This window comes from Phymastichus coffea, unplaced genomic scaffold, assembly GCF_024137745.1.
Source record: "Phymastichus coffea isolate CEN01 unplaced genomic scaffold, Cenicafe_Pcof_1.1 PCOF00084, whole genome shotgun sequence".
Classification (NCBI taxonomy): Eukaryota; Metazoa; Arthropoda; class Insecta; order Hymenoptera; family Eulophidae; genus Phymastichus; species Phymastichus coffea.
Genome location: NW_026706895.1, coordinates 95,961 through 110,171, shown reverse-complemented (window position 1 = coordinate 110,171; position 14,211 = coordinate 95,961). Strand labels below are relative to the sequence as shown.

General features: G+C 38.4%; 1 protein-coding gene across 1 annotated transcript in view; it reads left to right on the top strand.

The window, feature by feature from the left end:
* The first annotated feature begins 9,714 nt into the window (after window positions 1-9,714).
* The window catches only part of LOC131668825 (tyrosine-protein kinase Dnt-like), a 30,015-nt gene continuing 25,518 nt past the window's right edge, over window positions 9,715-14,211 (top strand). Inside the window, exon 1 of the mRNA XM_058943276.1 lies at window positions 9,715-10,146. Coding sequence (XP_058799259.1) covers window positions 10,050-10,146 — 97 coding nt within the window. The 5' untranslated portion in view covers window positions 9,715-10,049. The remainder of the gene's footprint in view (window positions 10,147-14,211) is intronic.

Sequence of the window (14,211 nt, the reverse complement as noted above, 5' to 3'; positions counted from 1 at the left end):
AATTCACAAAAGTAAATGTCAGCAAAATAGAAGATACAAGGCTACAAGTATAAACAATAAAACTGAATAACTTGTCAAACAGTCTCTCTGGTGTGCATGCAGGCTGTACTAAATCCATATATATATCCCCTTAGGAACTATTCCGCAAACGCCAACACTGCGTGCATACCTTAATAAAACAAGTGCTCGCGCTCGTGTGTGCATTGCGTGCAATAAACTTGTAATTAATCGCCGCGTCCAATCTCGTTATATTACACGTGCGTCGTCGTCTTGGTTGAATAGCTCAATCTCAAGACTTATTACAGTCACCCTAGCGTCAATTTCTTTTAGCTCCTATAAAAGAGTTTTTCGCGGCGGGAGTTTGCGGCTTTTATGGACTTATATTGCGGATATTCTCATGCTTTTTGCGCGACTCTCCGAGAGTAGGCAGCAAGCGTAATTACCCGGGCAATATACGAGCAAAGGCACTCGATGCTTATGGCGAGCAAATAAAGCATTTAGCATTCTCCGCTCGCTTCTTCTCAATTGAAATATAAACGGGTGTGCAGAAGAAAAATTCGAGTTCCTTTTTCCGGGTGGCTGTTATAAAGCGGCTAGAACGCGCAACGAGGCCATCTACACGCGCAGTTTATTCGAGCGAGTCAACTAATAATTCGTATGATTTATCAAGGCCCACGCACACGCGTTCGAATATTTACAGAGTCAAGCGAGACCGACAAATTCGAAACACCTCCGGTCGTTTCTGTTGGGACTCCCTGGTGTGATAAGACGATGTTCAAAGAAGTATATGCAGATTTCGCGCGCATGCGAGATATGAGCTTCGACATTTTTTCTTGATTAGTCGCGCGAGCGAAGCTGTGTTTCTTGATTAATCATTAATTAAACGTGTGTGTGACGGCGGATTCCGATCGCGTAAAACCGTAAAAAAATTAAACATATATTCACAGACATTATGTGAATACATTACAGAAACCAGTAATTGAATATTACTATTTTGGAAGGCACGCGAATTCTCTTTGTCAACGGAATAGTTTATAGAATCACCAAATTTCTGTGATTTAAGCTTAGATCAAATTAATAATTATTTTCGAAATTTCGAATAAGCCTTACTTCCATCGACTGCACTTGATTTGAAAAAATATGCAGCCATGAAACCAGTTTTTTCTGAATTATGTGTTCATAAAAGAATTGGAAACAAGCTTGTTAGTTTGGTTTTGTTTCTTTTTCAAAATTCGATATCGACGTTTTTCATAGGAAATTTCCAAGTCTTTTTCAATCATAAACCTACCAAATAATCTGACACATGCCTATGTGATGATACGTTAATAAATTAGCATTTCAATTGAACAAACTCAGAAGCGAAAGAGTTTCATTCTCTTCTTTATATAAATAAGACTTGATCTTTGCAAAAAAACCAATTCAATAATAATAATCAAAAATCTATGCAGTATCTCAAACATCATGTTTTTAGCCAACATTTTTGCGGAATAGTACAAAAAACATTCGTAATAGTTAATAAAAACATTCGAAATCAATGCTAAAATAGGGAAAAAGTTGATGACGGTGACTTCTGTCTGAGATATGAAATCGCTTTATTTACGCAAATTCATCAAGATTTTTACACTTATATATCATTCTGATTGTTTACATTGATTCTAAATGTTTTCTAATAATATGGATATAATAATATGAAAAAGAAGATTTAGTTTGGAAGATTTCCATTTTTGTGCAAAAATAATTATCAAAGAGGATTATCAAAGAGGTTAAAAAACATTTCGGAGACACATAGCGAATTAAAGCGAGGATTGAATAAGTCGTTAGCACCATTGTTTACAGCCACACTCTTTTTCGTGAAGGCGTACAAATAAGTATAATATTCGATAGTACACGTTATGATATTTTTCAAGGTATGGGACTCAGAATTGGTAACGGTAAAGTCAGTTAATAAAATTTTTATGTAGATTTTAATGTTTATTAATTCGTTGGGTGTAGATGATAGGATTTTTATAGAATTATTGATATGTTGAAAATCATTATTTTCTGTTAATAAACCGCAAAAACATATGTTCTAAGACGTTCTTGAAAAAAGAAATGAAAAAAAAAACACGGGTATTCTAATCTGATACAATACCAACTTTTGCAATTACGTCATACACCTATAAAAATATGTAAAATTTCGCATGGAATGATCTAGCAATCCTTCTTTCAATAGTGAATTAAGTTTATAATTATTTTATTTCATAAAATAATGAACCATTATTTCCCTTACTTTGCTTATATGACTGTATTTTTACCAGAATGAGCTGTTTCATTTATTATTATATTCAATTCATTCATGAAAATAATTAAAAGTTATAACGAATTCAATTATTTATTTTTCAGTAAAATATAAAAAATTTATTATGCAATATTATGACTGCAGGCGATCGGCTACTAGTATAATATTACATTAACTTTATTTTCAAAAGCGAAATATTTTTATTCTTAAAATTTTAAAGACTATTTCCGTAATAGAATTTTTTTTTCGTTATATGTTAAAATATAATACAACGACGCATAATATTTATAAATCTTTTAAATAATTTGCACGACAATAAAACAATTGAAAATAAAATGATATTTTCTTAATTTTCATTATTGTACATGGAGCTTAGCTCTGATAAGATTAAAAAATATACACTTGCACAGCATGGCACAACTCGTACATTTCAAATATAGTAAAATGTTACCTAATATAGTATCTTGAAGAATGCATAAAATAGGATTTTCATTACATCCACACGCGTAGCATCAACTTCCCTTTTCTACACTCATATATATTAAGCCATAGCAGTTAAGGCAATCAAAAAGCGTGGCGAATATTTGTAATTTACGTCCATTTTCAGTAAGTCATCTAATTTCAGTCGCAGCGTGTGTCCGTTTTATTGACGAGTAAGTATAATTTTTTTCATTAAAAATTAGCATAACTATTTCCCACTTTGGAACGAAAGCTATTAAGAGGCGGTGAAACAGCAATAATGAAATTCTAATTAGCCTTATAATTAAGGTTGATTAATTCAAATTGTAGGTACGTGTAACTTTAAGTATCCTTTAAAGTTAGTTTATCTATTCCGTTCGGCTTTAAATATGGTTTGATAATTTGAATCGTAAATGAGCTAAGAAATCATTGGCAGTGTATTACAAAAAGGATTATAATACATAGTAACAAATAATCTACCCGAGGACAATCCACATAGCTCAGAAAAAAGGAAAGAATCTCAGCTCGTTGTACGCAAACAAGAAAAATAGATCGATAGTCAGGTATATGCACACAAGGTGCTTCGATAAGCACGAAAATTTCATTTCGCACATACATATGCACATGTTGGCAACTCATCCTCGTATAAGCAGAGCGAACGAGATGAAAGTTCTCCTCGGTCGGATGGATGATGAGACGAGAACGAGAGGATTCTGGTTTGTGGGTACAACCGTTGCCCCGCAGCCTATAATTATGATAATAGCCCTTCCCCGACGAGAGAGAGAGAGAGAGAGTATACGGCAGTGAAGCACTTCTCATGTCTCGTTAGGTATATCTTTTGCAATACTGCTGCTGCTGTTACTGCTGCACGGAGCTTTGTCATCCAACGTGTGCATAATTTCTTCTTCGTAAATTGATAAGCGACTCTCTTGCACGAGAGAGACTAATGTAAACAATGACGAGAGCCAGTTCTCCCCCCCCCCCCCCGGGCTTATTATAGTTTTTGTTGTAGTTGAGAAATTGCATGCGCGGAGCAATGAGATTTTATTAGAGGATAAGTGCACTGGAGCTTCGTGGCAATCAAAATAGAAAACTACCGGAGGCGAATATTGGAATTCAAAAGTGGCTTCGAGTGATTTACGTGTATGTACATCGTTGAGTTTTTTCTCGTATAATTGCGTTTTAATTTATGAGAAATCGAATTTTCGCGTGACGAGTGCTACTTTTCGCGAAGAACCTTCACAGATTGCTTCAGTATAATTTTCAAAAAGATCTTCATTGGCGGGGTAACGAGATAGATTAATAATTTTTGGTTGCAACCGATACCCTGCTTTCTCTTTGCGGTGAGAGAAGAAATCTTCTTGCTGAGGTGTACTTTAAAATTTTTTTTAAATTCAAACTAGATTTTTAATTGGATCGCGTAAGCTTTGACTTCAAAATGATCTGGACTGTGCTTGTCCAAAAAAAATTATTTGCTTTGACAACTTCTTTGCAAAACTTGTTTTTTTGATTGAAATAAATTTTTTTAAAGCTCTATGAATAATCGATTCTCTTTGAATTACAATTTCTACAGCGACTAGTTTCTATGTAATTGAAAAAAAATTTTTTTAAAAAAATTTCAACTTTAGTCACCCTGCTGAAATGAAAATCACTGGCGATATCTCTACTGAACACGCGATCCCAATTTGGAATGAAAAAAAATAAAAAAGAAATCGAAAGCGGCGCGGATAGAAAGCTCTGTAGAGGTGTCGGCATCTTTTGAAATAGGGGCGGCGTTAATTGCAGCAACGCGCGCGTGCACGCGTCGATTTCTTTCTTTATTTTTTTTCTTTTCTTTATCAGACAAATAAGGACGCCACTCGCGATAAGTCAGCGTGCGCTCCCCTTCTTTCTTTTACAATCTCTTTGGATAGGACGCCGCGGCTCCTTATCGTCTAACGCGGATTAAGGACTTTGCGCTTCGTCACTCTTTTTTTCAAACCAGCTTTGCAGCGATTAGTCTTCACGGATGTTAACCGTTAATTAACCATCCTGTTCGTTAACTAGACAACGTTTTGGTAGTTGTAGTATTGCGCTCCCTCCGGGAGCATGCGCTGCGATCGTGTTCGATTTGATACGAACGTGCGTGCGCGTTTATGCAAATAATACGCAGTACGTGAAACGTCTGCGAGAGAAATAGCGTTACAATTTTAGATATTAGAGCAAAAAGGATAGTTTCTCCAGGATTCTCGGATGCATTAGACGAAGAAAGCGAAACAAAGTATTCGTATAAAATTCGAGATATTGCAGTACTTTTTGTAGGCCTAAGTACGACTTCTGGCAAACTTGCTCTAAAAAATATCTGCTTCATAACATTACGATGCCAACGAGTAAAGCACGCAATCTGCATCTCGGCGCATCTGCCCAAACACACGTAGACACTATAAAGTCGGCGAAACGAAAGTTACTAAGGGAGTACATAATCTATCCGCGCGCGTGTACGGAGCTCATCCGGATTAGGAGCGACACAAGAGAAGGATATAAATGCGGAAGCGCACTGGTGGACTGACGACTGAACCTCTCTCTCTTTCTTTCTCTCTTTGCAAGGAACGAAAGCGATTTTCGTTTGATCGACTATCGAAAGACAGCGAGAGAGACTCACACGCGCGCGCACAACTTGAAATTTATCTCGCAGACTGCTGGCTGTCGGTAAGCTGCCAGGAGGCGAGTTTGTGTAAAATAGATATACGCAGGAGAGGGTTGTGTGGACGCAGCTCGTTACTTACGCTTTCGCTGCTTTTATTTTTGTTTGTATAGAATATGCGCGACAGAGATTTGCGGGAGTGTTGTAATGACATTTTCTTTTTCGTAGATGAGCGTTAATCCGCGCGCAAAGTTACAGCCTTCTGTAGAGCTTTTATGACGGCGACGCTGTTACACATGGACGTCAGCATCAAAAGGATGCCGCCTGTGAAACGCCACGTAACTAATGCTTCGAAGGAGAGAGCTCGCTTTTTTCTTCATAACCACGGCGATGCGAATATATTATGACATACTTTCACTCGCGTGAGAATGAATTCGTAACTTTTTTACTCAAAGGTCGTGGCTGTCCGTAAACGATTCGGAAAACACTTTGTTGGTATAAGATTTTATTTTGATCACTCCGAACTACCAAAACAAAAATAAAAATGCATTATAATGATTAAAAAAAAGATAATTTTCTCCAGCGCATCGTACCTCGTGTTTGCAGATAAATCAAAGGAGAGAGGAACAGAGTATACATAAGCAGCAGCGGTTTCTTGTTCGCTCGCTCGCTCGTGCGCGAGCGATAGACAAATCAGGCGTAACCGGTAAGCGAGGAAGAAAGAGAGAGAGAGAGAGAGAGAGAGAGAGACATGCTTCACGGGTTCTCGCGCCACTAGTCAAGCGCATAACGAGGCCTGCGACTAACCGGTGCACCAAGGCTTACCTTTAACCCATCATCCGTAAATTGTCCTCTCCTTTTTTTATGAAAATAAATCTCAAATCTCGTTAAATTTTACGACCCCCCCCCCCAACTAAGAATAAAAAGAAACTTAGTCTCTCTAACCAAATAAAGCTCGTTAGAATTCGTATTTTTCTTTCCGTCGCGTCATGCATATTTGATCGACATTTAAGGTGACGTTCGAACGAAGCAAGAGGATCATCGTTCGCTGACAGGAAGACGAGGATAGAATTTAATTGTTTCTACTTGCAAAAGAGATTGATCGGCTAATGAGAGACTGCGTGGAAGTCGCCGCAAGGTAGAGAAGAATTGCTCTCACCCACGACGTGGGAGTTCTGATGTATATATATATGGAAGAGATGCCGGCGCTGCTCGGGAGGTCACGGCGAAATTGGACGTTGGAGCGATCGACAGTAGTAGCGTGCACCGGTCAATTAGGTATACGGAGGCGCCGAGGTGTGGGTTTTGCTAATCGGCGCTCGGCTCAGCCAGGCGCGCGCCTGAGTCATTATGACGCTGACTTCGAGCAGCCGAGGCGCGTGGCTTATGTCGTTATAATCATACACTTGCTTCGCTTGCGTTGGCTTCCCTATCTTTCATTCGTTCGGCTTTTGCGAGACGCCTTTTGTCGTTCAAACTTCGCATGAATTTTTCGCGCAACGAAACTTTTACATTTTCAAGGACACACTTGAAGTAGTTGTATTACAGTTGTTGCAGTTACAATATTATTGCATGCCAAGTTTTTAAAACCAAGTTCTTTAAGATCGCTGAGTTATTATCGTGTGATGTAATTGAAACTGATTGCGTATGCTTTACTAAGTAACGCTCCAGTGGCAATATCTCAAATCATATGTCGACGCAAAATACTAAAACAAAATATTCACTGCAAGCAACAAAACAATGCTAAATTAATTCTAATTTTGACTTCTGTGGTGTATACCACCAATGAATACATTTGCAATATCGACACCAAAACGCAGACATTCTCTTCAATTCCTCGGCCAAGTGGTTCGTGAATTTATGGGTAAGTGATTTATTCATCGAAGTATATTTTTAAAACTAGTTTATTTCTTTTCTTTCCAACAACATGTAATACTTTTTTGCTTCGACTACCATCATACATTCCTTTTTATTTGTCGTATGTACATCAAAGTTCAATTCACCTGCTTATAGAATATCAAAGAGCAAAAGTTATCCAATCAATCATCAGAAAAGCTACATGAAACAAATTTACATCCCCGCTTCTGCGCGCAAGCATACTCACAGCAATACATCAAGAAAGTTTACCGCAACGTATATACACATATACCTTTATATGCCTGCGAACTCGAAAAGTTCACATAATTTTGATGCATCTGTATGTGCGCGCATGCAACGAACAGGATTATATACATAGTTAGATGATCCCGTTTTGCGCGCTCGCGTACAATCATCGTAACTCGTAATCTAATCAGACGTAGTAGCAAAAGGTAAAGTCGTGTGGCAATAAAGTCTCATAACAAATATCAAAGTGGCATGGCTACTTTGAGCCTTTTCTATCTTTCGATTCGATTTCGCACTTAATCTCTCGCACATCTCTTCAGCGTTTGTATATTCATGGATGTGCGCGGGCAAGAGAGAGATTGCGAAGGAAAGAGAGCAACAAGGATACGAGGAGAGAAAGAGAGAGAGAGAGAGAGAGAGAGAGAGAGAGAGAGAGAAAACGCCCCGCGAGGCATAACTGCTAACCACTAAAACCGCGGTTGCTCATGTTATAGCTTTAAGCTGCTTTTCCACCCCTTCTTCATGAATATATGCCCGTGTTTTCAAATTTAATGACGTGATGAAAAAATACGAGCCCTCTGAAGTAATTGTTTTATTTTCGTGAGATATACATTGAATTATATTTTGTTAATTTTATTTATGAAGTTAAGGCTTAGTTTTATTTATTGTGTTATCAAGATAGAATACTGAAACTGGTATAATAAATAAATGACGAAAATTCATATATGTCAATTCTTTTAATAATTTCATTTAGAAACTTCTCTATAACTTATAACTCATACGAAAGCGAGGCTTTAAATTATTGATTACAATAATAGAGAATAATTACGGTTTTTATAACACGGTAACAATTTTACAGAAAAAATTCTTTATCATTTCGTTACATATGAACAATTACAACGAATACGTTGCTTGAAACTAACATAGAGCGAGGTTGAGATTTGTGGTATACTAATTCATAGTATATAACATTTTAAGAAACATTAAAGTAAAATTTTAATACAAATATTGACGGTTTGTAATAAAGTGCTGTTATTAATACAGGATATCTTAAGTTAAAGAATTTTTCATGAATTTAGTGGTGAAAACCATCATAATATTGGCAGTATCATTCGTGAATTATAAGCCGATTTTCGCGAGTCAATAATTTGTGAATGCTTAAAACAAAATATTGATTCTGTGTGCATCTATATACTTGAATATTATATTAAAATTATAACTGTAATAAGAACATATACATGGTTCCATGTATTTTTTTATTATTCAAGATAAATACATGTATGAGCAATCACACTGGTCAAATAATAGGGATAATATCGACTTTAAATTATACAGTTTAGTATAAGAAATCTAAGTAATCTCAGTAAAGCTTTTTGTAAACATTAGTGTTTAATATACGCATAGCAAAAATAACGACATATAACATTTTAATTATTTATGTATTAAAAAATAATAAAAATAAAGCTTATACTTATATCATCTAATAAAGATACCAATTATATGATCAGGTAATGTTTTGGAAAAAAGTTAAAATTAGGAAAACGTAAAACATATAGTTTTGTATAAATATTCTTTTCGACTTTGCAATATTTTACGAACAAAGAATCCAAATTTGTTTACGTTATATAGCTTCAAAAAAGAGAAAAACTATTGATACCAAGTTTAATCGTTTCCGACACGCTTATTAAGATCCTGCACGGTTCCTAACTCTAACGTTGACAACCATCGCGAATTCATTGGAAAATATTTACTCTAAACGAACCAGCAGTGACTCCTCCCAGTAGCAGTGCAGTTACCGGTGTCACCATTGTCCCATAATAAGTCAAAAAAAAGTAAAAGCTTTTCACAGTTATAAGAATGTCTTAAACCGACCGCAACTTAACGGTTCAACTTCCTTTTTCCAAACAAACGGAAACTGCTTCAAGGCTGTTTATCCCTCGAAATTAGTGAAAACAGCACCCGCAGGGTGCAAGTGGAGAAACTCCAGAATTCCCTCTTTTTCTTCGAGCACGAAGAAAAAACGATACAGAGAAAGAGAAAGAGAGAGGGAGAGAGGAAGGCAGAGAAAGAGAGAGAGAGAGAGAGAGAGAGAGAGGACAGAAACTCCGCCGTCACGTTTTCGTTCGCGTTCGCGAGCAATCGGCTAGCTTCGGCATCGCGCCTGCGCGCCACCAGGCTGGCACGCGGCGGTGGCGGCGGCTGCAGCAGCACAGTGTATACAGCACCAAGTAGCGGCAGTAGTAGTGCGAGAGACTTTACCGTAGAGCGCCGATGCCGTCCGCGGCACACGCGTCCTGCCCTTCCGCGAGTCAACTCCTCTTTCTCGCGTAGCAAACATACATAACCTCACCATAAGATAAATATATCAACGTGCGTGCATTCCTGTGTTTACAACGTCAACTTTACATTATCACGCCTAGTGAGGAATATAATTCAGGTGTCGTTTGCGTGCACGTACACCATGCGAAAAGCAACGCTGAAATACGGCTGCTGAGCGAACCAGCAAGAGAGGCAAGGCAGCAGTAAAAACGTGAAAGAGAGAGAGAAGGAACGAAGAGAGCGAGCTGATCGTTGTTTACGTTCAAAATGTGGGCGCTGCTAGTCGCTGGTCTTCTCTTCGCGGCGAAGGTGCAGGCATCCTTCAACCTCTTCCTCAGTCAGGCCGAGGTTCGCAAACTTATGGGTAAGTGTTTTTCATCGAAGTGTATTTTTAAAATTCGTTTGTTTCTTTTCTTCTTCTTTCGAACAACGTACAATGCGGCTTTGTTTTGACTGTCATCGTACATTTATATTTTTTTATTTTTTGTGAAGATTGTTATTGTTTTTCTTTTACATAGATTAATTAAATCAAATTAGAATTCAGTAGAAGTTAAATGGAGTTATATTAGATTCGTAATTAATTTGTTACTCACCGATTTGATTTGCCGATGAATAGATAAGCTGACTAAATGTTGGATAACCTTATAGACATTCAAACATTTATCTGTCGATATGAATATGAAACTGCAAAAACATTTATATCGATAATCATTTTACAAGAGTTCTTAGGAACAATACAAACCTTGCCATGCATTAAAAAACATATTTCACTTAGAACATCAATTCTGAAGGAAGGTTTTCCACTTTAAAAACGACAAGATAAACTTTCGAAAGCTCCATTTGTCATTCACCAAGTTGATGTCGCTCTAAACTCAAAGAAACAAGTCTTGCCGAACAAACCCTGCAATTACAGTCAAAACTCGTCGGCAAAACAGTTGCAGTAATTGAGCTAGAAAGTCGTGCTCGTTCAATCGAAACTTATCTATATATATCGCAGCACAGTGTGGACTTTTCTCGTTACTTCATCTCTCGCGTAAAGTAGTTTTCTCTCTTGTCTGAAACTAAACAAGAACGTCGATCCGCATCATATAACCTGCGGTCGGCGACTCTGCAAAAGGAAGCGTTTACCGCGAGAGAGGTAGAAGAATTCGAATTAACGGCCAGCGTGAGCGGCTCTCGCTCTCTTACTCTCTCTCTCTCTCTCTCTTACTCTCTTTCTCTCTCTCTCCGCCGACAGGCAGCCGCGAGAAAGGGATGTATACCTTCACGCGCGCGCGCGCGAGCGCACACCTTGTCGGAGAGTCGCGCGAGCAGTTGCCATGGGGGAATTAATCGGTTGTGTAGCGGACTGACGGTTTTACTCGATAATCAGCTGTTAGTTTTTCTATTTTCGTTGGGTCTCTCTTGGCAGCGATTCATTGACTACGTTCTTTCTTTACTATCTTTGTAATTTACAGCAATTATAGGCTTTGTTTTCAACAATATCGATATAAAGGATGGCAAAAACACCATGGAATTTCCACGTCGTGTACACGCGACCTTGACATTTGTCGCGACGACGGAATTTCCAATTGCATCAAGCCACTTTGTCGGAAATGTTTTCTTCAAAGTGAATTAACATTCCGTTGCAAATGCCTCTCTTTCTCTCTCTCTCTCTCTCTTTCGCTGCACTTCATTGCCTGATATGTTTTGTAAAGTTGAAAGTTTACGCGATTTTCATTTGGTCTCTTGTCTCATCATCTCATTACTCAAGACAACTTGCAACAACTGTCCAATCAATCTGCCAGCTTAACAAGCTTCGAAAAAACAATGCAATTAGCACACTCCACAGCATAATTATCACCCGTCGCACAAACAATTATCATCCAAGCAGCCAAATATTAAAGTCTCCGTGCAGCACATAATAACCACTCCAGCAAACAGCGCGAGAAAAAAGGAGAGAAGTTTGTCTCTCTCCTCCTTCGTTGCAGTTATTTACGATACCCCCATAACGTATTTTACGCGCGCGTGCGTGGGTGTTATATGCAGTGAACCGGTTGTGGAGCCGCAGTGTTTATTTTTCACCTCGCTCGGATCTAATAAATAAACATCTGCACAATGAAAACGGACCGGATTAACGCGCGCAAGGTTTACGGAGGTGAAAACATGGAAAAATTTTTTGTTGGGCTTATAGCGCCTGAAAGCCTGACGTTTGTAAAAGCAAATCCACCTTATGGGTAAACGAGCACCGGCAGATGGATTTACGTCGAGCGGATGATGATTTACAAGCTGACGTATTGCTGAATCCTTTCTCGTTCTCTTTCGTAAGCTTGGAAATCGGAAAAAAAAATCCCGCGCGCAGAGCGACGCGGAAATTAACGATCGGCAGTAATCTCTCTGGAATACAGCGAAAATGAAAGATTAAAAAAGCGACACTAAAGTCGCGAAGTATTTCGGAAGTAATCGCGGCCGCTCAACTCGATTAATTGTAATTTGCGCACAAGCCAAGTTGTTTACGCTCGAAAAAAACGATCACTAGAGGATTCAGTTGGTAAAACCATATAAGCTTGTATTGGAACGCATTGTTTGCCCCGCCACGGCGAGAAAATATTTGCAACGACGACGAGGATGTGGCTTATTGTCGCGAGATATTGCACTCGCTATCCGCGCCTCCTTTTCCAATTACCGTTTCCCAGCGCAAGGTATGTGTCGCGCAACGATGAAAATATTGACGATATTATTGAGAACGTAATCATTCTGCCTTTGAATGGAAAAAGCAAATGTTGCAAACAATACAGTTTCGGTGTACAGGCGGCTTCTCTGAATTATTTATATAAAATGTCTTACCTAGAATTTAAACTGCAGTTTTTAGCGCTCTATTCTTTCCGCGAAAAGATGAGAACAAAATGCGCGAGCGCTATTCTCGCTATTGCAGGGATCAATTATTAGGCGACCGACCGTCATCTCTTGCTCCGAGACTCAATAAAACGATATAAAAACCCTTTTGCGCGGCGAGAAAAATCGTTAAAGCAAACAAGGACCTCGTCTCAGAGCCACAGAGTCTCGCTGGCCTGGTAATTTCAGATAGCCAGCGCTGATAAACGGAAGAAGGGAGAGAGAGGAACGAGAAAATAAAAGACCAACTGCACGCTTTAGAAACACGCTCTTGCCGAGAGCATGTGAGGAAGACGGGCTGGTATTATTGTACGTTTCCGCAATCAACGAATGAATAAATAAATTTTTCTTACTTTGCACAAGCTAAAATATGACACTATGCCTTTAATGCCTCGTCGCGCCATTTAACAGTCCGCGCCTCCCTTCGCGCAACCACGCGTTTTGTTTACTTATGCACCGCATTGTCGATTTACATGGAGATGAGCTGCAACTGAATTTCAATACATATCAACGATGCATCGATATATTCCTTTGGACGAACGAACGAAGAAGCTTTACAAGAAAAATATTAGGAAAAGATTTCTGCCTGCGAGCTTTCTTTTTGTTTTGGAATGGGAATGGTTTCGAGATGATCTTTTGCTTTAAGTTCTTCTTTCTTTTTCTTTAGAGCTTCGAAAGAGTTGTGTATTGTACTTTCTGAGAATATTCTTGTTATTATATTTTCCGTGAGCTCGAGGTTCTTACGTACCTTTTCAATTCGTTGAAATCCTTTTATTATGAAAATACATGTTTTATTGAGAGTATACAAATAATAAATTGATTAATAATTCTATACAAAATAAATAGATCCAATGTTAATAAGCAACTTTCAACTTAATAAAATATTATATATACTGTCATTTACAATATTTCTGCCCATTATTCGCATGATCAAAGATTGTTACAGATAGACGCTAATAAAAACTTTAATATTCTTTTAAATCATGTGAATTCTCGAAGTTTGGCTGATTTACATCGATTTCGCAAGACTGCATACAACAGGTAGCACGCAAAACGACTAAAAATAAAAAAATTTCACGAGGCTATATAACGCTCACTGCGGATATTGTTTATCGCGGTAATTAAAACAGCCCTCTCCTCTACTCAGCGATAAATCGAGTTTGTAGGCTCGTAAACGAAAAACTACACGTACGTCAGAGAACGATAAAGGAAAGAAAATAGAGGTGAAGCCCTCCCGAAGAAAGCAAAAAGCAAGAGTCGAAGGTGATTACTCAAAGAATTACCCAAATGAATTTCTCGAAATCTTCTCTCGTCTCTAACCTCTTCGCCTCGCCCTCATTATAATCTCTTGGACTTGGGGTCCGTCAGCTTGGGCTATATAACACCGGTATAACGAGGTCCTTGTTAAAGGCAAGGAAGACCGGTTCGTCTAGACGAATCGCGTGCTCGCGCGAGTTGGGCCCACGAAAGTAAAAGAAAAAAAAGACGATACAAGGAGAGAGAGGAGAGGCTTAGGTTACCCCGTGCTTGCGCGCGAGTCTCCTCTCTCTCTCTT